The sequence below is a fragment of the Oncorhynchus keta genome, chromosome 23 (genome assembly GCF_023373465.1).
Source record: "Oncorhynchus keta strain PuntledgeMale-10-30-2019 chromosome 23, Oket_V2, whole genome shotgun sequence".
Classification (NCBI taxonomy): domain Eukaryota; kingdom Metazoa; phylum Chordata; class Actinopteri; order Salmoniformes; family Salmonidae; genus Oncorhynchus; species Oncorhynchus keta.
Window position 1 is genome coordinate 17,247,382 of NC_068443.1, and position 26,119 is coordinate 17,273,500.

General features: G+C 41.4%; 4 protein-coding genes across 5 annotated transcripts; all 4 read left to right on the forward strand.

The window, feature by feature from the left end:
* The first annotated feature begins 1,183 nt into the window (after positions 1–1,183).
* LOC118401914 (zinc finger protein 263-like) lies at positions 1,184–9,719 on the forward strand. Its single transcript, XM_035799600.2, has 4 exons — positions 1,184–1,731; positions 4,466–4,587; positions 4,739–4,853; positions 5,070–9,719. The coding sequence occupies exons 1-4, from the start codon at positions 1,527–1,529 to the stop codon at positions 6,170–6,172; spliced, it is 1,545 nt and encodes a 514-aa protein (XP_035655493.1). The 5' UTR covers positions 1,184–1,526; the 3' UTR covers positions 6,173–9,719.
* Positions 9,720–13,645: 3,926 nt separating this feature from the next.
* On the forward strand, positions 13,646–19,117 carry LOC127905971 (zinc finger protein 572-like). Of its 2 annotated transcripts, none has more exons than XM_035799605.2 (4): positions 13,646–14,273; positions 14,391–14,491; positions 15,956–16,070; positions 16,288–19,117. In XM_035799605.2, the coding sequence occupies exons 1-4, from the start codon at positions 14,060–14,062 to the stop codon at positions 17,388–17,390; spliced, it is 1,533 nt and encodes a 510-aa protein (XP_035655498.2). In that variant the 5' UTR covers positions 13,646–14,059; the 3' UTR covers positions 17,391–19,117. The 2 variants fall into 2 exon arrangements, with proteins under 2 accessions (XP_035655498.2, XP_052332632.1); XM_052476672.1 differs by having other exon boundaries at positions 14,225–14,273; positions 14,391–14,593.
* Positions 19,118–19,442: 325 nt separating this feature from the next.
* On the forward strand, positions 19,443–22,700 carry LOC118401915 (zinc finger protein 34-like). The gene is made up of 4 exons (XM_035799603.2): positions 19,443–19,829; positions 19,919–20,040; positions 20,196–20,310; positions 20,873–22,700. Exons 1-4 carry the CDS (start codon positions 19,616–19,618, stop codon positions 21,955–21,957), a joined length of 1,536 nt encoding a protein of 511 aa, XP_035655496.1. The 5' UTR covers positions 19,443–19,615; the 3' UTR covers positions 21,958–22,700.
* A 27-nt stretch (positions 22,701–22,727) lies between these two features.
* Positions 22,728–25,316, forward strand: LOC118401923 (zinc finger protein 263-like). Its single transcript, XM_052476666.1, has 4 exons — positions 22,728–23,050; positions 23,149–23,270; positions 23,430–23,544; positions 23,759–25,316. The coding sequence occupies exons 1-4, from the start codon at positions 22,846–22,848 to the stop codon at positions 24,892–24,894; spliced, it is 1,578 nt and encodes a 525-aa protein (XP_052332626.1). The 5' UTR covers positions 22,728–22,845; the 3' UTR covers positions 24,895–25,316.
* The last annotated feature ends 803 nt before the right edge of the window (positions 25,317–26,119 follow it).

Below are 26,119 nucleotides of genomic sequence, written 5' to 3' on the forward strand. Positions count from 1 at the left end.
TGAAATACTCTTGCAACTGAGTTAGGAAGGCCACCTGTGTCTTTGTAGTGACTGGGTGTATTGATGCACCATCCAAAGTGTAAGTATTAACTTCACCATGCTCAAAGGGATATTCAATGTTTTTATTTATTTATTTCACCTTTATTTAACCAGGTAGGCTAGTTGAGAACAAGTTCTCATTTACAACTGCGACCTGGCCAGGATAAAGCAAAGCAGTTAGACGCATACAACAACAGAGTTACACATGGAATAAACAAACATACAGTCAATAATACAATAGAAAAAGTCTATATACAGTGTTAGCAGATGAGGGAGGTAAGACAATAAATAGGCCATAGTGGCGAAACAATTACAATAAAACAATTAAACACTGGAGTGATAGATGTGCAGAAGATGAATGTGCAAGTAGAGATACTGGGGTGCAAAGGAGCAAAATAAATAACAGTATGGGGATGGGGTAGTTGGATGGGCTATGTACAGGTGCAGTCTGCTTTTAGAATGATTTTATTTTACCCATCTACCAATAGGGGCCTTTCTTTGTGAGGCATTGGAAAACTTCCCTGGTCTTGTGATTGAATTTGTGTTTGAAATTCACTGCTCGATTGAGGCACCTTACAATTATCTGTAAGTGTGGGGTACAGAGATGAGGTAGTCATTCAAAAATCATGTTAAAACACTATTATTGCACACAGAGTGAGTCCATGCAACTTATGTGACTCAAGCAAATGTTTACTTCTCAACTTATTTAGGCTTGCCATAAGAGAATTCAGCTTTTCATTTTGAATTCATTAGTAAAAATGTCTAAACATCATTTGACTTTGACAATATGGGGTATTGTGTGTATGCCAGTGATACAAAATCCAAATGTAATCAATTTTAAATGCAGGCTGTCACATAGCATCATGTGGAAAATGTCAAGGGCTGTGAATACTTTCTGAAGGCCTATTATGCATTAATAACCAAGTGTGCCACCTGCATTTTTTTTGTCTTCTAGATATGGCTACCTTTCACTGTATATGCAAATGAGAATATACCCTGTTATTTGCTGGCCAGTGCTAATTCATAACATTTTTGAAAGGCTGTTGCACTCTGATATTTACGGTAATAAATAAACTGGCAGGGGCTTCAAGATTTCACAGCAGAAACACAACAAGGACTATTGTCGCTCGGAAATGTCCCGCCCTAACAGGAGTCGTTCGAGTCGTTCGACCTGATAAGAACTTTTTTTTTTCTTTTTTTTTTTAAACAGAAAAGCAGGTTGATGTTTTTTTAATTCATATTTTACTTACATATTTCAATTTTTGGGATCTTTATTATTCACCCGCACAGTAGGTGGCGGAATGCACATCACATTGTTGCGAACGCCATTATACCACAGAAGAAGAAGAACAATTGCGCGTATCTCCCGCTTCACTACATTGTTGTCATTTATCAACATATACGGCTTGTTTTTGCACGTTATCTTGGAAATTGAATAGTATTTACTTCACACAAGGAATACGCATCTGTAATTTGGGCTGGACAAGATGGCGAGCTGCAATTTTCAGGCGCAGTTGGTATCGGTTATGGAGGTATTGGCTAAAGCAGCAGTAGCAGAAATAAACAAACGTGTAGATGATAGCTGTGCTGTTATACGTTTGGAAATGACCCAAAGCCAGCGAGATATTGATGTACTGAAAAGGAAGTGGCAAATTATGGAGAGCGAGCTGGAGAAGACGCGCAGACGAAAAGGTACTGTTAGTTGATGTGTTACTTTTTATTGTAAATGTATAGCCTGGAACGTCTGAATTATACTGGATTCAACGTCCGGCATAAATGAGCGTTTGGATCAGGAAAGTTGACTCACGATCTCTACCGATCAGAATGTAAAAAATAGTTTAATTTACTTTACCGGTTGGGCCGTTGGCATGTAGGAATATGTGTGAGCCACAGGAAAGTATAATAAAATCAACTTTTCAAAGTGCTAGTAATTTATTCATATTTCTATCACCTGAAGCATGCACACAATTTGAAAATACATGCACACCACCATGCATACTTGCCTAGGTCCGTAATGGTTTTGTGCATGCTTCAGGTTATAGAAATCTGAATGCACTATTTATTTAATTAGGCAAGTTTGTAAAATAAGAATTTGTTCTTAGTATTAACTATGATGACCAAACCCTCCCCTAAACCAGGATGATGCTGGGCCAATTGTGCTTTGCCCTATGTGACTCCCGATCACAACCATTTGTGATACAGCCCGGGATTGAACCAGGGTCTGTAGTGATGCTGCGCCACTCGAGAGCACTTTGAAAGGTTGATTTAATTATACTTTCCTGTGGATATTGTCTCACAATCAAATTGTATTTGTCACATGCGCCGAATACAACAGGTGTAATGTAAACTCTTAATACTTCCAGATCAACTGTAATGTCAATACCATTGTAAAGCACAATTTCTCCCCTTTCCAACAGAATCAATTACATGACCTAAACGCTGCCCTTTTCTGCATAATTCAAGCAGGCAATGAGCCCCGTCGGGTCTTTTTAAAAACGGCGTGTGGGGAAGCGAAACTAATGCGTGATAGTGAGGAGAGATGTTGTGTGGGAAAATTGCATTTTTTCACTTGATCTGTCAAACGTATCACCTTATTGCCTCTAAAATGTAAATAAAACACTATAAAGAGTTTTTATATAATGTGTCATTACATACCTATTTGAAGGTTTGTGTCGAATTTGAATCGGGTTTTTAGGGTGGTGCTAAAGTGATCTTAGACATGAACAATTGTACACCTCCACAAGTCTGGTTCATCCATGGGAGCAATTTCCAAACGCCTGAAGGTACCACGTTCATCTGTACAAACAATAGTATGCAAGTATAAACACCATGGGACCATGCAGTCGTCATACTTCTCAGGAAGGAGACTCATTGTGTCTCCTAGAGATGAACGTACTTTGGTCCGAAAAGTGCAATTCAATCCCAGAACAACAGCAAAGGACCTTGTGAAGATGCTGGAGGAAAAGGGTACAAAAGTAAATATATCCACAGTGAAAACGAGTCCTATATCGACATAACCTGAAAGGCCGCTCAGCATGGAGAAGCCACTGCTCCATAACCACCATTAAAAAAAAGCCAGACTATGGATTTGCAACCGCACATGGGGACAAAGTTTGTACTTTCTGGAGAAATGTCCTCTGGTCTGATGAAACAAAAATAGAACTGTTTGGCCATAATGACCATCGTTGTGTTTGGAGGGAAAAGGGGGAGGCTTGTGGAGGTGCTTTGCTGCAGGAGGGACTGGTGCACTTCACAAAATAGATGGCATCACGAGGATGGAAAATTATGTGGATTTATTGAAGCAACATTTCAAGACATCAGTCAGGAAGTTAAAGCTTGTTCTCAAATTGGTCTTCCAGATGGACAATGACCCCAAGCATACTTCCAAACTTGTGGCAAAATGGCTTAAGGACAACAAAGTCAAGGTATTGGATTGGCCATCACAAAGCCCTGACCTCAATCCTATAGAAAATGTGTGGGCAGAACTGAAAAGGCGTGTGCGAGCAAGGAGGCCGACAAACCTGACTCAGTTACACCAGCTCTGTCGAGGAATAGGCCATAATTCACCCATCTTGTTGTGGAAGGCTACCCGAAACATTTGACCCATGTTAAACAATTTAAAGGCAATGCTACCAAATACTAATTACGTGTATGTAAACTTCTGACCCACTGAGAATGTGATGAAATAAAAGCTGAAATGAATCATTCTCTCTACTATTATTCTGACATTTCACATTCTTAAAATAAAGTGGTGATCCTAACTGACCTAAGACAGGGAATTTTTACAAGGATTAAATGTCAGGAATTGTGAAAAACTGAGTTTAAATGTATTTGGCTAAGGTGTATGTAAACTTCTGACTTCAACTGTATGTACATGCAGGTAGGGGGAAAAGTGACTTGGCAATCAGGATAAATAATACAGAGTAGTAGCGGCGTATGTGAAGTGTGTGTTTTGTGAGCTTATGTAGTGTATGTGTGTGTTGGAGTGTGAGTGTGGATAGAGCTGGTGCAAGAGTCTACTTGCACCGACTCTCTTGCACCAGCTCTATCCACACTCACACTCCAACACACACACACTACATATGTGGAAGCCATTTGATTAACTATTCAGCAGTCTTATGGCTTGGTGGGTAGAAGCTGTTCAGGAGCCTTTTGTTCCCAGACTTGGCACTCCGGTACCGCTTGCCGTACCGCTTTTCCTACCAGCACAAGGATCAACGACAAGTTAAAATATGATTTTATTCAACATTCTGGCTTGTGAGGTCGTGAGAGAACTTTCCTGATCCTGACGCTCATTTATGCCCGATATAGAATTCAAGGAAATTTTACGTCGCATCTCCAGACTAGTAAATTGATAGTATATGCAAAACCCAAATGTTTGAATAGCCTAATATTTAATATTTGACTGAAAACAATTATTTTCCAGGTTTTTACCCCGTGGCTTCAGAGAGATCTTCATATCCAGTCAAGATTGTTTTGAAAAAACAGAGGAGTAACTCACAGTGCAGAGACAAAGAGCTGGCTGTTGAAGGGGACTCTCAACCCCAGGTATGATACATCACCTTTTAAAATGACAGAGACCTGACCTCTTGGATAAATTCTGATATTGGATTATCAGGAGATTTTTGTGTGATTCATGAGTATGAAAAGGGTTAGATACGCTGTGTGTCCAGAGTAATAACATCAGTCCCTGTTACAGCCTACAGATGTGGAGCAGAGAGTGGAGACTGAACCCATACTGATTAAAGATGAGGAGACAGCAGAGGATGTGTGGAAGACTGACCCTCAGGAAGAGTTCAGGATCACTGGAGAGGGTGGGTGTGACCATAAGGGGTACTGCTCTGTCTGTCTATTGAATACTGTGGGTGTGGTGGTGTGCACTCTTACAAATTGCTACATTGGTGTTGGGTGCTTCATGTTCTGGCATATGGAGTGCACATACGCACACAGTCCGTTCTAAAGCAGTCATATTTTGCAACTGTTAAGGGTCTTTTGTAATGTTTATTTTATGTTGATCCCCAAATCTTTAGAGTCTGGTTCCAAGCCTGGGAAATCACCATCCTCTGAGCAACGGCACTGTGATGAGGACTTCATCACGCAACCCAATATATCTCCCAGAGACTCAGTGGAACATTACCCCAATTCTGATCGTCCAGAGGAACCAGGCACACCCCAGCTCGCATCTACAGAGGTGTTCAGTACAGAGCAGCACCAGCCAGACAAGGACTCACTAGACCTAGTGATGGTGAAAGAGGAGGAGCTGGATCAGACCATGACCCTGGCAGGACCTGACCAGTTTGTCATGGATGAGACTGATGGGCAGCTGTGGACCTCTGTGGATCCAGGCAGAGACACTGACCCTGATGGTCACCCAGATTTCTCCTTTCATTCCACAGAAGAGTACTCTCAGAATATCTCAATGGTCCCATCTCATAGTGGGCTGCCATCTGTTCCTACTATGACAGATGATGTAGGGCCATCGCTTCACTCTTCTATATGGAAACCACATGCTAACATGTTCAGTGCAGCAGCACACATGAAAAGACATGTTAGGACATTGGCTGATGAGACTAGACAGCAGATGCCAGAGGGACAGAGCAGTGAGATGCTGAACTCAAGTAATGAAGGAAATAGTTTAGCTCTACAGCCAAGACTGCATCAATACAGGGCTTCAGAAGCAACAGTGAGATTGAGTGAGTGCATGACAGGGTCAAACATGGCCACCACCTCCACCTTCTCTGGATACAGCCTGAGTCACAGTAGTTTTAACATGGTGAAGAGAATGAGGACTCAGTGGAGATCAGGCGGCACCACCGAGAGGCGTTTCAGCTGCACCTTCTGTGGAAAGAGCTTCCAGCGTCTCTGCCAGCTCAAAGAACACCTCCGAAGTCACACCGGAGAGAAACCGTACACCTGCGATCAGTGTGGCAGGAGTTTTACCAAGCAGTGCAACCTGATCAGACATGCTATGGTCCACAGTGGGGAGAAACCGTATGAGTGCACACAGTGTGGGAAGTGCTTCACCCGGCGCTCCAAAATGACGTCACATCAGAGAACTCACATAGCAGAGAATGCAGTGTCTCAATACGTGATACCTGCATACCCTGGGGATCCACACACAAGTTTAATGTAGTCTCAGAACAGATGGAACAAATAGAAACTTAATTGCATTGTTTTTCTGTAACACTTTCTATGTGAAATTGTGGTACAGAAGGTATTTTGAAACGTTTTGACAAGTTTTTCCTACGAATTGATATGTGAATATGTTTGACTGATGGCTCATCACTTTCATTATAACAACTTATTTACAACTGGTAACAATGTGTTTGTACCACAAAATCATAAAAACAATGTTATATAATAAATAATCATATTGATTTCATGAGTCAATCTGCACTTTTAGATGAATGATAATACATGGGACAATTATATAGCGCTTCTCAATGACCCAAAGTCGATTTAGAATTGTAGAAACTTTTTAAAAACTGACCACTACAAGACAACACCAGCAGGGAGAAACTTTAAAAAATGAAAAGAAGGGGGAGGGCCTTAAAGTAGGGAAAATAATGTGATGTGTCCTCAGTCCTCATCTCTTTTTGAAAAAGGTCCAAGGTAATGGAGGAGTAGCGACGAGGAGAGTGATGGACATAAATGTGCTTGTATTTAATGAGACAGTCCTTGTCCACTTGAGCATCATCAGGGAAGGACGGTTACAGGGATGGATCCCAAAATAAATGAGTAAAGTGATAATTTGTTTAAGTTAGTTGTGCAAGACATTTTATAGATTAAAGGATAAATAGCATATAATTTTTAAAGGTGAACTGCGCTCACTGATTGCGCTTGTGATACTTCCGGTGCTCATTAAGAAATACAGCAGCCATTCCTGAAGGCCAAAATAGTTGTCTTTGTGGTTTAATGTGGATGTTTCTTTGCCCCTTCAATCACAACAAACAAACGGGGACAAGGCTGAGTAACAGTGAGTTAAGCTACTTTTGATACAATTGAATGCATTCAACTGCAATGTGTATTTTTAGGGGTAATCAGAGAGGAGCGGGGGGCTGCCTTAATCGACATCCACGTCATCGGCACCTGTGGAACAGTCTTGCTCAGGGATAGGATGACAGATTTTTTAACATGTCAGCCCAAGGATTCGGTCCAGCAACCTTTTGGTGACTGGCCAAACGCTCCTACCCACCAGGCTACCTGCCTGACTTAGAAGTTTTGAAGTTAACTTCTCTTGATCTCAAGATGATCTGCTAATTCAGTTCTCTGTGTAGACTAAAGCCTGTGTTGATCTTGTGTTTAGCCAACCTGACAGCAGCTAGCTAGCTAGCACCGTTTCGAGATAGGCTAGCTGGGTGATATTTCACTGTCAAATCAGTTACAGTGCATTCAGAAAGTATTCATATCCATTGACTTATTCCACACTTTGTGTTACAGCCTGAATTCAAAATGTATTATTTTTAAAAATTACACACTACCCCATAATGATAGTGATAACATATTTTTTTGCAAATGCATTGAACATTAAATACAGTATTCACATCCCTGAGTCAATACATGTTAGAATCACCTTTGGCAGCGATTACAGCTGTGGGTCTTTCTGGGTAAGTCTTTAAGAGCTTTGCACCTAGATTGTATAATATTTGCACATTTATTATTTTTTAAATTCTTCAAGCTCTGGCAAGTTGTTTGTTGAGCATTGCTAGACAGCAATTTTCAAGTCTTGCCATAGATTTTCAAGCAGATTGTAACCACCCATTAACATTTTAATGTAGTCTTGTAAGCAACTCCAGTGTGTATTTGGCGTTGTTTTAGGTTATTGTTATTATATCCAGAACATAAAGTTTATTTCTTTGCCACATTTTTTGCAGTTTTACTTTAGTTCCTTATTGCAAACAGGATGTATGATTTTGATTTTTAAAATTCTGTACAGGCTTCCTTCTTTTAGCTCTGTCATTTAGATTAGTATTGTGGAGTACATTTACGAGTAATTAAAATGTTAAGCTGTCCTCCATTTGATCCTATCAGTCATTCAACTCTAACTGTTTTAAAGTCATCATTGGCCTTGCCATGAAATCCCTGAGCAGTTTTATTCCTCTCTGGCAACTGAGTTAGGAAGTCTGGCTACTGAGGACGCCTTTATCTTTGTAGTGACTGGGTGTATTGATACACCATCCCAAAGTGTAATTAATGCTCAAAGGGATATTCAATGTCTGCTTTTTTTATCCATCTAAACTCAGCAAAAAAAGAAACGTCCCTTTTTCAGGACCCTGTCTTTCAAAGATAATTTGTCAAAAATCCAAATAACTTCACAGATCTTCATTGTAAAGGGTTTAAACACTGTTTCCCATGCTTGTTCAATGGACCATAAACGATTAATGAACATGCACCTGTGGAACAGTCATGAAGACACTAACAGCTTACAGACAGTAGGCAATTAAGATAACAGTTATGAACACTTAGGACACTAAAGAGGCCTTTCTACTGCCTCTGAAAAACACCAAAAGAAAGATGCCCAGGGTCCCTGCTCATCTGCGTGAATGTGCCTTAGGCATGCTGCAAGGAGACATGAGGACTGCAGATTTGGCCAGGGCAATAAATTGCAATGGCTGTACTGTGAGACGCCTAAGACAGCGCTACAGGGAGATAGGACGGACAGTTGATCTTCCTCGCAGTGGCAGACCATGTGTGGCAACACCTACACAGGATTGGTACATCCGAACATCACACCTGCGGGACAGGTACAGGATGGCAACAACATCTGCCCGAGTTACACCAGGAACGCACAATCTCTCCATCAGTGCTCAGACTGTCCGCAATAGGCTGAGAGAGGCTGGACTGAGGACTTGTAGGCCTGTTGTAAGGCTGGTCCTCACCAGACATCACCGTGGCACAAACCCACCGTCCCTGGACCAGACAGGACTGGCAAAAAGTGCTCTTCACTGACGAGTCACGGTTTTGTCTCACCAGTGGTGATGGTCAGATTTGCATTTATGGTTGAAGGAATGACCGTTACACCGAGGCCTGTACTCTGGAGCGGGATCGATTTGGAGGTAGGGTCCGTCATGGTCTGGGGCGGTGTGTCACAGCATCATCGGACTGAGCTTGTCATTGCAGGCAATCTCAACGCTGTGCGTTACAGGGAAGACATCCTCCTCCCTCATGTGGTACCCTTCCTGCAGGCTCATCCTGACATGACCCTCCAGCATGACAATGCCACCAACCATACTGCTCGTTCTGTGCGTGATTTCCTGCAAGACAGGAATGTCAGTATTCTGCCATGGCCAGTGAAGAGCCCTGATCTCAATCCCATTGAGTATGTCTGGGATCGGAGGGTGAGGGCTAGGGCCATTCCCCCCAGAAATGTCCGGGAAGACACTTGCAGGTGTCTTGGTGGAAGAGTGGGGAAACAACTCACAGAAAGAACTTGCAAATCTGGTGCACTCCATGAGGAGGAGATTCACTGCAGTACTTAATGCAGCTGGTGGCCACACCAGATACTGACTGTTACTTTTGATTTTGACCCCTCCCCCCTTTGTTCAGGGACACATTATTCAATTTCTGTTTGTCACATGTCTGTGGAACTTGCTCAGTTTATGTCTCAGTTGTTGAATCTTATGTCCATACAAATATTTACCCATGTTAAGTTTGCTGAAAATAAAAGCAGTTGACAGTGAGAGGACGTTTCTTTTTTTGCTGAGTTTACTAATAGTTTCCTTTCTTTGAGGCATTGGAAAACCTCCCTGGTCTTTGTGGTTGAATCGGTTTGAAATGCAATGCGCGACTGAGGGACCTTACCTTACTTTTTATCTGTATGTGTGGGGTATAGAGATGAGGTAGTCATTCAAAAATCATGTTACACTTATTGCACACCGAATGAGTCCATGCAACCTATGTGATTTGTTAGGCACATTTTTACTCGTGAATTTATTTATGCTTGCCGTAACATAAGGGTTGAATACTTATTGACTGAAGACATTTCAGATTTTCATTTGTAAAATGTCTAAAAACATAATTCCACTTTGACATTATGGGGTATTGTGTGTAGGCCAGTCACACAATATCTATTTAATCCATTTTAAATTCAGGGAAAATGTGGGGGGAAAGTCAAGGGGTGGGAATTCTTTCTGCAGGCACTGTATGCCAAGATAGCAAGGAGTACCAGTGTCTAGAATGTGTAATGAGAAACTAGTTCTACACCTTGTTACACTGACTTGCCTCGTTAAATAAAATGAAAAAGTAGCTTGCTACTTGAAGTTTTATCATGTCATGTATCGGTTAGTAGCCTACAGAGTAATATGAGAAGAGTGCAATTGCTGAACTTATGTAGATATCTGAAACAAAGTGTTTTGATAACTTGCAAGTGTAACAGTTCCACGTAGAATAAACCATCATTCACATAATACTGTAGAAGCAGTGAGTGTTCTTCTAATATAACAATGTTCAAATATTACACTGGTCTTTCATATTCTATTGTCATTCACAGCTGTTAAAAATACAGTATCAGCATTTTTTCTGGTGTAACAACATTTTCTCATTTACACTTTGTAGAACATTTTGACACTATAATTTATGTTTTTAACTCATATCATGCCACATAAGCCGTTTATAACCAGAGAAGTTGGTTCTAGAATCTATCCTCTTTAAATGTGTTCATGCTTTTCTCCTCCGACATTACAACTGCTGATTCAAAGGGGGTGTGGCAGATATCAAAACTCTTGAGAAGGGCCCAATTGCGGCCTGAAATTCGTGGCATTCCTGCATCTGCAGGAATCTTTCTTGATACTGCAAGTTAGCTAGCACACTGTGTCCCAGCTAACTAGCAAGTTAGCTTGCACATGGTGTCCCCTCATCCTCCCACCTGCTGTGCTAGCGATAGGCGGGGGAGACACCGGTCGACAGTGTTCTTCGTCGGCGCCTCTCAGGCACAGTTTTCTCCGGCACGCGGGGGCAAGACACTGTTTAAGCTAACTGGCAAGCTAGCACATGGTGTCACTAACAAGCTAACTAGCGCATAGTGTCGCCCCATCCTCACGCCTGCTGTGCTAGCAGGAAGCGAGGTTAACCGGTAGACGGTGTCCTTCGACCCATCCTGTCAGGCGCTGTTTTCCCTCAGTTCTGTTAATGACGGTGAGAGCCGGTAGGAGCGAAACAACTCAGATAATACTTTTATTTCTCTTTTGACCCGCATTCAAATGTGTCACAAGGGGTAGGCTATGCTGAAGAGGTGAGACTTTAGGAGGGACTGAAAGATGTTGATGTACACATGCGCCGAATACAACAGATTGACCTCACAGTAAATTGCTTATTTACAAGCCCCGAGCAGCTAACCGATCACTGCAGCTGAACATAGTCCATCTGTAAATAGCCCACCCAATCTATCTACCTCATCCCCATACTGTTTTTATTTTATTAACTTTTCTGCTCTTTTGCACACCAGTATCTCTACTTGCACATCATCATCTGCTCATTTATCAATCCAGTGTTATTCTGCTAAATTGTAACTTCGCTCCTATGGCCTATTTATTGCCTACCTCCTTGTGCCTTTTGCACACACTGTATATAGACTTTCTTTTTTCTACTGTGTCATTGATTTGTTTATTGTGTTATTGGCTTGTTTATTTTTTCTCCATGTGTAACTCTGTGTTGTTGTCTGTGTCACACTGCTTTGCTTTATCTTGGCCAGGTCGCAGTTGCAAATTAGAACTTGTTCTCAACTAGCCTACCTAAATAAAATAAAAATAAATAAAACACTAAAATAACAATAACGAGGCTATACACAGGGTGTGTGGAGTAAAGGTGGTCTAGAGTGTTTTTTTCCCTCTGGTTGCACATGTGACATGCTGGTAGAAATTAGGTAAAACTGATTTATGTTTGCATGCAATGATTGCACATGGCCAATAGAACAGATGGTAGTGGAGGTTTACTCACTCGCCTACGAATTCTCAGAAGGCAGCCTGACCTTTTTCTCCGTCTTCACTCAAATGAAAGGGATTTGGGCTTTTTCTTCGAGAAAGCAGTATATACTTCACATCGGACTCATTAAAGAAACATTCTTTGTCCAGTTCAAGGTGTTCTGATGTCCAGAATCTCTTTTTGGGCATAAGAGACGGTAGCAGCAACATTATGTACAAAACAAATAAAAAAACAAGTTACAAAACGCAAAATAAATAACAAAACAGCACAGTTGGTTAGGAGCCCGTAAAACGGCAGCCATCCCCTCTGGCTCCGCCATTCTTGGTGGGAGAGAGTTCTGGAGCCTTGGTGCAACCCTGGAGAAGGCCCTGTCGCCGAAGATTTGGAGCTTGGACTTAGGAACGGCAAGGAGGCCTGCTGTACTGAAATGGAGTAGGCGTGTGGGTTGGTAGGGGAGAAGAAGGTTGTAGAGGTAAGGTGTTGAAGGGCTTTGTAGGTCAGAAGTAGGATCTTGTAGTTAACAAGTTGGGAAAAAGGGAGCCAGTGGCGTTCATGGAGGACAGGGGTGATGTGCTGCAAGGACTTAGTGTGGGTGAAGAGTCGGGCTGCAGTGTTCAGAACCATTTACAGCTTATAAAGGGAGCTTGCATTAATGCCGGAGAGTAGTAAGTTGCAGTACTCCAGACGAGAGGTGATGAATGCGTAGAAGAGGGTTTCAAAGGCAGGAAGGGAGGACCTGACTTTGGCAATATTGTGGAAGAAGGTGGAAGAATGAGGATTTGACAGTGTCGGATGTGGTGGTCGAAGGAATGTCACTTTTAATTTGAGGGTATTTTCATACATATCTGTTTTACCGTTTAGAAATGAATGCACTTTATGTATCTAGTCCCCCCATTTAAAAGTGTCATAAGTACTTATGGTGTGTTAATACATTATTTACCATAGATTTCTATTGGGTGCAACATAATCTCAAACACAACCAAAAAAACTGCAAATGCATCCAAGTTTGTAGTGTCACAAGCTTGGTGGCGGTGGGATTCTGGTATGTGCGGGTATAAGCTACGGATAATGAACACAGTTGCATTTTATCAATGGCAATTTGAATGCACAGAAATACCATGATGAGATCCTGAAGCCCATTGTTGTGCCATTCATCCGCCGCCATCCCCTCATGTTTCAGCATGATAATGCACGGCCCCATGTTGCAAAGATCTGTACACAATTCCTGGAATCTAAAAATGTCCCAGTTCTTCCATGGCTTGCATACTCACCAGACATGTCATCCATTGAGCATGTTTGGGATGCTCTGTATCCACGTGTCGGAGAGCGTGTTCCACGCTGGTTTTCTGATCCACGCCCCTACCTTTTTCTAACCAACAGATGCATATCTGTATTCCCAGTCATGTAAAATACATAGATTAGGGCCTAATTGATTTATTTCAATTGATTGATTTGTGATTTCCTTATATAAACTGTACCTCAGTAAAATATTTTAAATTTTGTGTGTTGCATTTATATTTTGTTCAGTGTGTTTTACTTTACCTTTTACTTTACCACATTTTCACAACAGTTGTATAAGGTTGTGTTGATGACAATATTTGATCATATATATAAATATGTTGTGAAAGAGGAATTGGATGGAAACACCGTGCTGCATTTGTGGTGGGAACCACGTGCTCGAGTTTCAGGAGTGCCCTGTTAGGGTGAAGGAGGTTGAAGTAGCAGTTCCACAGTTTTCACCCCACACAGTTGGAGGCGGGATGCACTTCCAACGTATGTTTGCGGAAGAACAAGAAGCAGACCAAGAAATGCAATTGCGCACGCATTTCCCATATTGTTGTCAGTTAACAACATCTACAGATTGTTAATCGCACATTAGCTTGGAAATTGTTCACCCGCACAATAGGTGGCGAAATGCACATCAAGTTATTGCGAACGACATTATACCATAGAAGAAGAAGAAGGATTGCACGTTTCTTCCGCTTCACTACATTGTTGTCATTTATGGACATATACGGATTGTTTATTGCACATAATCTTGGATATTGAATACTATTTACTTCACACAGGGAATACGCATCTGTAATTTGGGTTGGACAAGATGGCGAGCTGCAATTTCCAGGCACAGTTGGTATCCATTCTGGAGGTATTGGCTAAAGCAGCTGTAGCAGAAATAAACAATCGTGTAGATGATAGCTGTGCTGTTATACGCATGGAAATTGTCCAAAGCCAGCGAGATATTGATGTGCTGAAAAGGAAGTGTCAAATGATGGAGAGCGAGCTGAAGAAGACACGAGGACGAGTAAGGAGAAAAGGTAGTTGATTTATTCGTTATTCGTGGTAAATTGATTGTATATGCAAAAAAAACATGTGTGAATAGCCCTAATATTTGACTGAATAATTTTTTGATTTTTTTTATCCCATGGCATCAGAGAGATCTTCATATCCAGTCAATATCGTTTTGAATAAGCAGAGGAGTAACTCACAGTGGAGAGACGGAGAGAAGGCTGTTGAAGAGGACTCTCAACCCCAGGTGTAGCCCTTGATCATGACTCGCAATTCCATTACACATAAGAGTCATTGGATGAAGGCGTCTTCTGTACAGGGGACCCTACATTACTATGCATCGCTTGAGGTACGGTTTTGGAAGCATAAGGAACTTAACTTTCATATAAGCGATAAATAATTTTAAAAACACCAAAAGGTTAAATTGATACACACCTTTTTATAGGTTTAGGGTTAGTGCTCCCATAAGGCCATATCCCCATGTTACAGTACGTGTTTACGGAAGTCAGAGGGACCACCAGAGCTATTTAGCTAAGGTTACCAAGGCTGCTTCGAACACCTAGTGTGTAATGGAAGAAGGCCGCCAGAAACGTGTTGTCACTGAAAAATATTGTCGGATGCAACTGTGATAAAACCCGTTAAAACAGTGTACAGTAACTGTATATTTTGCATTTATGGAATTATTTTGTGGTGACATCAAAGTAAAGGGCGTTATGTTTCGAGAACCGTATCGCAATTGAGAATCGATTTACGTTTAGTTTGGAGTATTTGGCTGTTTTGGCAGCCAGAGTCCGTATACATCTGAAAATAACATAAGATCCTTGGAACTGAAAGGAGTGTAATACATCACCATTTACAGAGACCTGATCTCTTGGATCAATTCTGTTATCGGAATATCGGGAGAATTTACCGTTTTTGTGTGATTGAGTATGAAATACATTAGCTATGTGTTCATATACAAAGCCCTGGATAAACTCTCTCTGTAGCCTGCTCTCCCTCACCACTAGAAGCTTTCCATCTAAAAGGACCCACGAGCACCAATATGTGAAGTTCATAGAAGCAGGTAAAATTAAAGCTAAGATTCTATATATATATTTTTATAACTAAGGCATGTACAGTGGGGCAAAAAAGTATCTAGTCAGCCACCAATTGTGCAAGTTCTCCCACTTGAGAGACGCCTGTACTTTTTTATCATAGGTACACTTCAACTATGACAGACAAAATGAGAAGAAAAAAAATCCAGAAAATCACATTGTAGGATTTTTAATGGATTTATTTGCAAATTATGGTGGAAAATAAGTAGCAAGTAGCAACCACGATCTACTAGGTGGTTGCTACTTAAAGTCCCCAGGGCCCTTACTGTGTTAGGCAAAAGACTGCTTCTCCTATTGTGCACGAGAGGCATGGAATGTTCTGGAAAGTATGCTTCAACTGGATGTAGTAGTCTAGTGGCCCTCGATGACTTTAAAACTCTGGTACAAAACTCTGTTCAGGAGGAGTGTAAATGTTTCCTGTAGGCTGGATTGTATTGCTGTGCTGATTTGATTGTATTGTATGTTTTAAGTGTTGTAATGTATTGATTGCTGCTGCCTTCTGGCCAGGTCTCCCTTGCAAAAGAGACTGTCTCAATGGGCTTTTCCTGGTTGAATAAAGGTAATATAAATAAATATATGGCGTGTGTCCAGAGTAATAATCTCAGTCCCTGTTACAGCCTACAGATGTGGAGCAGAGAGTGGAGACTGAACCCATACTGATCAAAGATGAGGAGACAGCAGAGGATGTGTGGAAGACTGACCCTCAGGAAGAGTTCAGGATCACTGGAGAGGGTGGGTGTGACCATAAGGGGTACGGCTCAGTCTGTCTATGGAAGACTGTGAGGGTGTGGTGGTATGCACGTTCCAAATTACTACATTGGTGTTAAGTGTTTTGTGTTCTGGCATATGGAGGGAATGTACGCACACAGTCAGTTCTAAAGCAGTTGCATTTTGCAACTGTTAAGGGTATTTTATAATGTTTAATTTCTGTTCTTCCTCAAATCATTAGAGTCTGGTTCCAAGCCTGGGAAACCACCATCCTTTGAGCAACGGCACTGTGATGAGGACTTCATCACACAACCCAATACATCTCATGAAGACTCAGTGGAACACTACCCCAATTCTGATCATCCAGAGGAACCAGGAACACCCCGGCTCGCATCTACAGAGGTGTTCAGCACAGAGCAGCACCTTTCGGACGAGGAATTACTAGACCTAGTGATGGTGAAAGAGGAGGAGCTGGATCAGACCATGACCCTGGCAGGACCTGACCAGTTTGTCGTGGATGAGACTGATGGGCAGCTGATGACCTCTGTGGATCCAGGCAGAGACACTGACCCTGATGGCCACCCAGATTTCTCCTTTCATTCCACAGAAGATTACTCTCAGAATATCTCAATGGTCCCATCTCATAGTGGGCTGCCATCTGTTCCTACTATGACAGATGATGTAGGGCCATCGCTTCACTCTTCTATATGGAAACCACATGCTAACATGTTCAGTGCAGCAAAACACATGAAAATACATGTCAGGACATTGGCTGATGAGACTAGACAACAGATGCCAGAGGGACAGAGCAGTAAAAGGCTGAACTCCAATAATGAAGGAAATAGTTTAGCTCTACAGCCAAGGCAGCATCAATACAGGGCTTCAGAAGCAACAGTGAGATTGAGTGAGTGCATGACAGGGTCAAACATGGCCACCACCTCCACCTTCTCTGGATACAGCCTGAGTCACAGTAGTTTTAACATGGTGAAGAGAATGAGGACTCAGTGGAGATCAGGCGGCACCACCGAGAGGCGTTTCAGCTGCACCTTCTGTGGGAAGAGCTTCCCGCGTTTCTGGCAGCTAAAAGAACACCTCCGAAGTCACACTGGAGAGAAACCGTACACCTGCGAACAGTGTGGCAGGAGTTTTACCAAGCAGTGCAACTTGATCAGACATGCTGTGGTCCACAGTGGAGAGAAGCCCTACAAGTGCACACAGTGTGGGAAATGCTTCACTCAGCGCTCCAATATGACGTCACATCAAAGAACTCACATAGGAGAGAGTGCAGTGTCTCAATACGTGGCACCCGCATACCCTGGGGATCCACACACAAGTTTAATGTAGTCTCAGAACAGATGGAACAAATAGGAACATAATTGCATTATGCTTCAGAAAACACTTTCAATGTGAAAATGTAGACCAATCAACACTTCTCGCTATCTTCTACACTAACTGATGTGCTTTGTTTTTGTATCTAATACCTCTACTGATACACTCCCCTATGTATTTATTTGGACAGTGAAGCTAAAACTTTTTATTTGGCTCTATACTCCAGGATTTTGGATTTGAGATCAAATGTTTTATATGAGCTGACAGTACAGAATGTCACCTTTTATTTGAGGATATTTTCAGACATATATTTTACAGTTTAGAAATGAAAGCACTGTATGTATGTACTCTCCCCCCATTTGAAGGAGGCATAAGTATTTTGACAAATTCACATATGATGCATTACATATTCTCAAAAGTTTGATATTTGGTCCCATATTCTTAGCACACAATGACTACATCAAGCTTGTGACTACAAACTTGTTGGATTCGTTTGCAGTTTGTTTTGGATTATGTTGTGCCCTGTATAAATGAATGGTAAATAATGTATTGTGTCATTTTGGAGTCACTTTTATTGTAAATAACAATAGAATATGTTTCTGAACCCTTTTACATTAATGTGAATGCTACCATGATTACGGATAATCATGAATGAATCCTAGCAAATGATGAGTGAGAAAGTTAGAGGCATGAATATCATACCACACAAATAGACGCTTACCTCCCATATTATCTGTGAGAGGTTAGCATGTTTTGGGGGCATGATCTATGTGCATCTGTAACTTTCTCACTCATTATCTACGATTCATTTAGGATTATTCATCATCATGGTAGCATCCCCATTAATGTAGATTACATTCTTAATTTCTTATGTACAATAAAAGTGACTCTGACGCAATACATTATTTACCATTCATTTCTATTGGCCACGACATCAACCGAAGCAATCAAAACAAACTGCAAATGAAACCAACAACTTTGTATAGTCACACGTTTGATGTAGTCATTGTGTGGTAGGAATGTGTGACCAAATATTTAACTTTTGACTAAATTAAGTGAATTTGTCCAAAATACTTATGACACCTTCGAATGGGGGTGGCAAGCAGTCTCGAGGTTAGAGCATTGGGCCAATAACCCAAAGGTTGCTGGTAAGGGAGCAGACAAGGAAATCTTTCACCCTTGTGCCTTTGTGCAATGCACTTAATCCAAATTGCCCCAGGGGCACTAGACAATGGAGAGCCTGCCTGTGACTCCACTCCCTGCGGGTGTCTCGGGAGTTGGGATATGCAAGAAATACATTTTCATTACACACTTGTGTGACAAATATAATCACCCCCAAAATTATTATTCTAAATGTGGTGGTTAGATATATGACGTGCATAAACAGATATGCATTAAATATCCTCAAATAAAAGGTGACATTCCGTACTGTCCCCTGATATAAAACATTTTATCTCAAATCCAAAATACTGGAGTATAGAGCCAAATTAAAAGTTGTAGCTTCATTGTCCAAAAGAATACATAGGGGAGTATATGCATGTGCCTTTAAAACCCTAAGAGAATAACCTCCTAATGTAACTCTGCTATAATGCATGTATAATGCGATAGTTACTTGAAATATACAGTATCATTGAAGGAAATTTACATTAAACTAGTTTAATATCTTTGTTCCCCAGCTATGTTTCTAACAAGTTGTATACCTTTTTCAAACCTTTAATAAATACCATACCACATTTTCAGAATAGTTTCATTAGGTTGTGTCGATGTCAATATTTGATCATATATAAACCATGAGTTTTAATGAATGGTAGAAAGTGTTTTGGTATTTTACGTTTTACCAAAGTGCATTATGCATTAATAACCATGCATGTGGGCCACTGCACAATGCACTCTCCCCTACATGTAGCCATAACAATTGACTAAAACAGAAGACGTTTTTAATTTATTAGATATGGCAACCCTACATGCAGACGTGAATAAACCCTGGTACAGTATTTGTCTTGCCTGTGCTAATTCTTACAGTTGGAAGGTTTGTTGCAGTCTCATATTTACGGTAATAAATACTTACGTCACGAGTTGAACGGAGGTCCGATTGCAATTGCGCACGCATCTCCACTTCAGACATTAGACATTGTTGCCATTTATCAACATCTACGGTTTGTTTATTGCACATTAGCTTGGACATTGTAGACCATTTACCTTACACAGAGAATACAAATCTGTAATTTGGGCTGGACAAGATGGCTAGCAGCAATTTTCAGGCGCAGTTATTATCCATTATGGAGGTATTAGCTAAAGCAGCTGTAGCAGAAATAAACCAACGTGTAGATGATAGCTGTGCAGTTATACGTTTGGAAATGACCCAAAGCCAGCGAGATATTGATGTACTGAAAAGGAAGTGTCAAATGATGGAGAGCGAGCTGAAGAAGACACATGGACGAGTCAGGAGAAAAGGTAGTTGATGTGTTATTCATATGCATTGCATATTTAAAACCGAATTGTGTGAAATGTAGCTCGAATATTTGAATACAATTATTTTCCAGGTTTTTACCCCATGGCATCAGAGAGATCTTCATATCCAGTCAAGATTGTTTTGAACAAGCAGAGAAGTAGCTCACAGCGGAGAGACCGAGAGACTGCTGTTGAAGGGGACTCTCAACCCCAGGTGTGATCCATCACCTTTTACAATTACAGAGAACTGACCTATTGATTCATTTCTGTTATTGTAACGTCAGAATAATGTACTTTTGTGTGATTTATGAGTATGAAAAGGGTTAGATATGGTGTGTTTCCAGAGTAATAACCTCAGTCCCCTCTTAGTCTACCGATGTGGAGCAGGGAGTGAAGACTGAACTCATACTGATCAAAGATGAGGAGACAGCAGAGGACGTGTGGAAGACTGACCCTCAGGAAGAGATCAGGATCACTGGAGAGGGTGGGTGTGACCATAAGGGGTACTGCTCTGTCTGTCTATGGAAGAATGTGTTGATGTGGTGGTATGCACGTTCCAAATGGCTACATTGATGTTCTGTGTTTTATGTTAGCATATAAGGTGCCAACGTACAGACATAGTCAGTCCTAAAGCAGACATGGTATGCAACTGTTAAAGGAATACTTCAGAATTTTGCCTTTTCCTTACTTCCCCAGAGTCAGATGAATTCATGGGTACCGTTTTTTTTGTCTCTATCCAGTATGAATGAAGGTAAAGTAGATTTGCGAGCCAATGCTAACTAGCATTAGCGCAATGACTGGAAGTCCCTGGGTATCTTCTAGTATACTACAGTAGTAGATAATCATAGACTTCCAGTCATTCATTGCGCTGACGCTAGTTAACATTGTCTCGCAAACTACCTCTAACTTCCTTCATACTGGACACAGATATATAAAAATTGTATCCACAAGTTCATCTGACTGGGGAAGTAGATAAAGGGCCTCATTGACAAAATCATAAAGTGTCTTTTGTAATGTTCATTTTATTTTTATCCTAAAATCTTTAGAGTCTGGTTCCAAGCCTGGGAAACCACCATCCTTTGAGCAACAGCTCTGTGATGAGGACTTCATCACACAACCCAACATATCTCCTGAAAACTCAGTGGAACATTACCCCAATTCTGATCGTCCAGAGGAACCAGGAACACCCCGGCTCGCATCTACAGAGGTGTTCAGTACAGAGCAGCACCGGCCAGCCAAGAGCAAGGACTCACTAGAGCTAGTGATGGTGAAGGATGAGAAAGAGGAGGAGCTGGATCAGACCACGGTCCCGGCAGGACCTGACCAATTTGTAATGGATGACACTGATGGGCATCTATGGACGTCTGTGGATCCAGGCAGAGATACTGACCCTGATGTCCACCCAGATTTCTCCTTTCATTCCACAGAAGAGTACTCTCAGAATATCTCAATTTTCCCATCTCATGATATCGGGCCATCACTTCACTATTCTATTGTGAAACCACATGCTAACATGTTCAGTGCAGCAGCACACATGAAAAGACATGTCAGAACATCGTCTGATGAGACTAGACAACAGATGCCAGAGGGACAGAGCAGTGAGATGCTGAACTCAAGTAATGAAGGAAATAGTTTAGCTCTACAGCCAAGGCAGCATCAATACAGGGCTTCAGAAGCAACAGTGAGATTGAGTGAGTGCACGACAGGGTCAAACATGGCCACCACCTCCACCTTCTCAGGATACAGCCTGAGTCGCAGTAGTTTTAACATGGTGAAGAGAATGAGGACTCAGTGGAGTTCTGGCAGCACCACCGAGAGGCGTTTCAGCTGCACCTTCTGTGGGAAGCGCTTCCAACGTTTCTGGCAGCTCAAAGAACACCTCCGAAGTCACACCGGAGAGAAACCGTACACCTGTGAACAGTGTGGCAAGAGTTTCACCAAGCAGTGCAACCTGATCAGACATGCTCTGGTCCACAGTGGGGAGAAACCGTATGAGTGCACACAGTGTGGGAAATGCTTCACCCAGCGCTCCAAAATGACGTCACATCAGAGAACTCACATAGGAGAGAGTGCAGTGTCTCAATATGTGGCACCCGCATACCCTGGGGATCCACGCAGAAGTTTAATGTAGTCTCAGAACAGATGGATCAAATAGGAACATAATTGCATTTTCTATGGGAAAATATAGGAAAGAAGATATTTTGGGACATTTAAGACAAGATTTTTCTCCTAATTGATTTGTGAAATGGTTTTATATTTGACTGTTAACGGATCATCACTTTTATTTTATTAACCTATTTATTTACACCTGGTAACATTGTGTATTGCTACCACAAAATCATAAAAAACATGTTATATTCAATAACATTTATTTAATTAAAGAGTCCATCTGCGGTTTAAAAAAAAGTTAAATACCTTTTCTAGCCTTTAATAAATACCATACCACATTTTCAGAATGGTTTCATAAGGTTGTGTCGGTAAGAGTGTAGATGATAACATTAATGACAATATTTGATAATTCATGAGTTTTTATGAATGGTTGAAGAACGGGTTTTTGTATTTTACGTTTTACCACAGTGAGGAATGCATTATGTATTGATAGCCTTTTTATGCATTAATAACCATGTGAGCCACTGCATTGCACTCTCTCCTACATGTAGCCATACCTATTGGCAAAAAAAACACGGCGTTTTACAATCTGAATTCTTTATTCAGAAAGTTAAACGTGTTCTTTTTTTGTCAATAGAGATAGCTACCCAACACGGTATCTGCAGACTATAATCGACCCTTGTATTTGTCTTGCCAGTGCTAATTCTAACAATTTGAAGGGCTGTTGCAGTCGTATATTTACGGTAATAAATACTTACGTCAAGAGTTTAACGGAAGTGCTATTGAAATTGCGCACTCATCTCACACTTCACTACATTGTTGTTATTTAGCAAGATCTACGGATTGTTTATTGCACATTAGCTATTTACTTCACACAGAGAATACACATCTGTAATTTGGGCTGGACAAGATGGCCAGCTGCAATTTTCAGGCTCAGTTTGTATCCATTATGGAGGTATTGGCTAAAGCAGCTGTAACAGAAATAAACAAACGCGTAGATGATAGCTGTGCTGTTATACGTTTGGAAATGACCCAAAGCCAGCGAGATATTGATGTACTGAAAAGGAAGTGTCACATGATGGAGAGCGAGCTGAAGAAAACGCGCAGACGAAAGGGTAGTTGTTGTGTTATTATTCGTGGTAAATTGATTGAATATGCAAAACCCAAATGTGTGAATAGCCATAATATTTGACTGAATATAATGATTTTCCAGGTTTTTACCCCATGGCATCAGAGAGATCTCCATATCCAGTCAAGATTGTTTCGAACAAGCAGAATAGTAGCTCACTGTGGAGAGACAGTGAGATGTCTGTTGAAGGGGACTCTCAACCCCAGGTGTGATACATCACATTTTAAAATTACAGAGACCTGACATCTTGGATCAATTCTGATATTGGATTATCAAGAGAATTTACTGCTTTTGTGTGATTCATGAGTATGAAAAGGGTTAGATATGCTGTGTGTCCAGAGTAATAACCTCAGTCCCTGTTACAGCCTACAGATGTGGAGCAGAGAGTGGAGACTGAACCCATACTGATCAAAGATGAGGAGACAGCAGAGGAGGTGTGGAAGACTGACCCTCAGGAAGAGCTCAGGATTACTGGAGAGGGTGGGTGTGACCATAAGGGGTACTGCTCTGTCTGTCTATGGAATATTGTGGGTGTGGTGGTGTGCACTTTTACAAATTGCTACATTGGGGTTGGGTGTTTTATGTCCTGGCATATTTAGCGCACGGACACACAGTCAGTTCTAAAGCAGTCATGTTTTTCAACTGTTAAGGGTCTTTTGTAACGTTTATTTTATGTTGATCCCAAAATCTTTAGAGTCTGGTTCCAAGCCTGGGAAACCGCCATCCTTTGAGCAACAGCTCTGTGATGAGGACTTCATCACACAACCCAATATATCTCCAAGAGACTCAGTGGAACATTACCCCAATTCTGATCATCCAGAGGAACCAGGCACACCCTGGCTATCATCTACAGAGGTGTTCAACACAGAGCAGCACCGGCCAGACGAGGACTCACTAGACCTAGTGCTGGTGAAGGATGAGAAAGAGGAGGAGTTAGATCCGACCACGGCCCTGGCAGGACCTGACCAGTTTGTTATGGATGAGACGGATGGGCAGCTGTGGACCTCTGTGGGTCCAGGCAGAGACACTGACCCTGATGGCCACCCAGATTTCTCCTTTCATTCCACAGAAGAGTACTCTCAGAATATCTCCATTTTCCCATCTCATAGTGGGCTGCCATCTGTTCCTACTATGACAGATGAAGTGGGGCCATCGCTTCACTCTTCTATATGGAAACCACATGCTAACATGTTCAGTGCAGCAGCACACATGAAAAGACATATCAGGACAATGGCTGATGAGACTAGACAACAGATGCCAGAGGGACAGAGCAGTGAGATGCTGAACTCAAGTAATGAAGGAAATAGTTTAGCTCTACAGCCAAGACTTCATCAATACAGGGCTTCAGAAGCAACAGTGAGATTGAGTGAGTGCATGACAGGGTCAAACATGGCCACCACCTCCACCTTCTCTGGATACAGCCTGAGTCACAGTAGTTTTAACATGGTGAAGAGAATGAGGACTCAGTGGAGATCAGGCGGAAACACAGAGAGGCGTTTCAGCTGCACCTTCTGTGGGAAGAGCTTCCAGCGTCTCTGCCAGCTCAAAGTACACCTCCGGAGTCACACCGGAGAGAAACCGTACACCTGTGAACAGTGTGGCAGGAGTTTTACCAAGCAGTGCAACCTGATCAGACATGCTCTGGTCCACACCGGGGAGAAACCGTATGAGTGCACACAGTGTGGGAAATGCTTCACCCAGCGCTCCAAAATGAAGTCACATCAAAGAACTCACATAGGAGAGGGTCCAGTCTCTCAATACGTGGTACCCGCATTCCCTGGGGATCCACACACAAGTTTATTGTTGTCTCAGAACAGATGGAATAAATAGTTCATAATTGCATAGTTTTTCTGTAACAATTACGTAAACTACATACTGTGTACTAATCGTATTACATAGTATTTAGAACGTACTGTTTTGTTAATTGAATGCCGCAAGCAAGAAATACTAGGCTCCTCCTACTGAGAAGGCCTCATCTAATGTGCAATTGCATTGATTCCCGACATTCATTTATTTTGGTACAGCGTGTCTCATCAGTTCTACCTTTTTCTCTCCTTTAATAAATACCATACCACATTTTCAGACAGGTTTCTTTAGCTTGTGTTCATGAGAATGGAAATGACAATATTTGATCATATATAAAGCACTAGTTTTTATGAATGGCTGAAGTGTTTCTGTATTTTACGTTTCACCACAGTGTCGTGCATTATGCATCTATAGCCTTTTATGATTGATAACCATGTGAGCCATTGCCATGGGGTAAATTCTGATGAACTTATTCAGATATTAAAGCGTCTTATTTTTTAGTCAATAGAGATGGCTACCCTACGCTGTAAATTCAGACTAGAATATAGTCTGGTACAGTATTTGCCTTTCCAGTACTAGTTCTAAGAATTTTCAACGTCTGTTGTAGTCTCATATTTATGGTAATAAATAGTTGCATCGTGAGTTGAACGGAAGTGTGATTGCAATTGCTCATGCATCTCCCACTTCACTACATTGTTGTCATTTAGCAACTTCTACGAACTGTTTATTGCTCATTAGCTTGGAAATTGTAGACTTTTTACTTCAAATAAAGAATAAAAATATATTTTAGGCTGGACAATATGGTGGGCTGCAATTTTCAGCTGCAGTTATTATCCATTATGGAGGTATTGGCTAAAGCAGCAGTAAACCAACGTGTAGATGATAGCTGTGCTGTTATACGTTTGGAAATGACCCAAAGCCAGTGAGATATTGATGTACTGAAAAGGAAGTGTCGAATGATGGGGAGCGAGCTGAAGAAAACACGCAGATGAAAAGGTAGTTGTGTTATTATTCATTATAATATTGATTGCATGTGCAAAACAAGAATGTGTGAATAGCCCTAATATTTCACTGAATACAGTTATTTTCCAGGTTTTTACCACGTGGCATCAAAGAGATCTTCATATCCAGTCGAGATTGTTTTGAACAAGCAAAGGAGTACAGCACAGATATGTAGAGACAGCGAGATGTCTGTTGAAGAGGTCTCTCAACGCAATGTGTGGTACATCACCTTTTACCATTTTTTTTA

Excerpts from the sequence above, each read along its gene's own strand:
- LOC127905971 (XM_035799605.2), top strand. The coding sequence starts at position 14,060 with ATGGCGAGCTGCAATTTCCAGGCACAGTTGGTATCCATTCTGGAGGTA. Across the intron at positions 14,274-14,390 it reads AGGACGAGTAAGGAGAAAAG|AGAGATCTTCATATCCAGTC; the intron begins GTAGTTGATTTA and ends CCATGGCATCAG. Across the intron at positions 14,492-15,955 it reads AAGAGGACTCTCAACCCCAG|CCTACAGATGTGGAGCAGAG; the intron begins GTGTAGCCCTTG and ends TCCCTGTTACAG.
- LOC118401923 (XM_052476666.1), top strand. The coding sequence starts at position 22,846 with ATGGCCAGCTGCAATTTTCAGGCTCAGTTTGTATCCATTATGGAGGTA. Across the intron at positions 23,051-23,148 it reads GAAAACGCGCAGACGAAAGG|GTTTTTACCCCATGGCATCA; the intron begins GTAGTTGTTGTG and ends ATGATTTTCCAG. Across the intron at positions 23,545-23,758 it reads GCTCAGGATTACTGGAGAGG|AGTCTGGTTCCAAGCCTGGG; the intron begins GTGGGTGTGACC and ends CAAAATCTTTAG.
- LOC118401915 (XM_035799603.2), top strand. The coding sequence starts at position 19,616 with ATGGCTAGCAGCAATTTTCAGGCGCAGTTATTATCCATTATGGAGGTA. Across the intron at positions 19,830-19,918 it reads TGGACGAGTCAGGAGAAAAG|GTTTTTACCCCATGGCATCA; the intron begins GTAGTTGATGTG and ends ATTATTTTCCAG. Across the intron at positions 20,041-20,195 it reads AAGGGGACTCTCAACCCCAG|TCTACCGATGTGGAGCAGGG; the intron begins GTGTGATCCATC and ends GTCCCCTCTTAG.
- LOC118401914 (XM_035799600.2), top strand. The coding sequence starts at position 1,527 with ATGGCGAGCTGCAATTTTCAGGCGCAGTTGGTATCGGTTATGGAGGTA. Across the intron at positions 1,732-4,465 it reads GAAGACGCGCAGACGAAAAG|GTTTTTACCCCGTGGCTTCA; the intron begins GTACTGTTAGTT and ends ATTATTTTCCAG. Across the intron at positions 4,588-4,738 it reads AAGGGGACTCTCAACCCCAG|CCTACAGATGTGGAGCAGAG; the intron begins GTATGATACATC and ends TCCCTGTTACAG.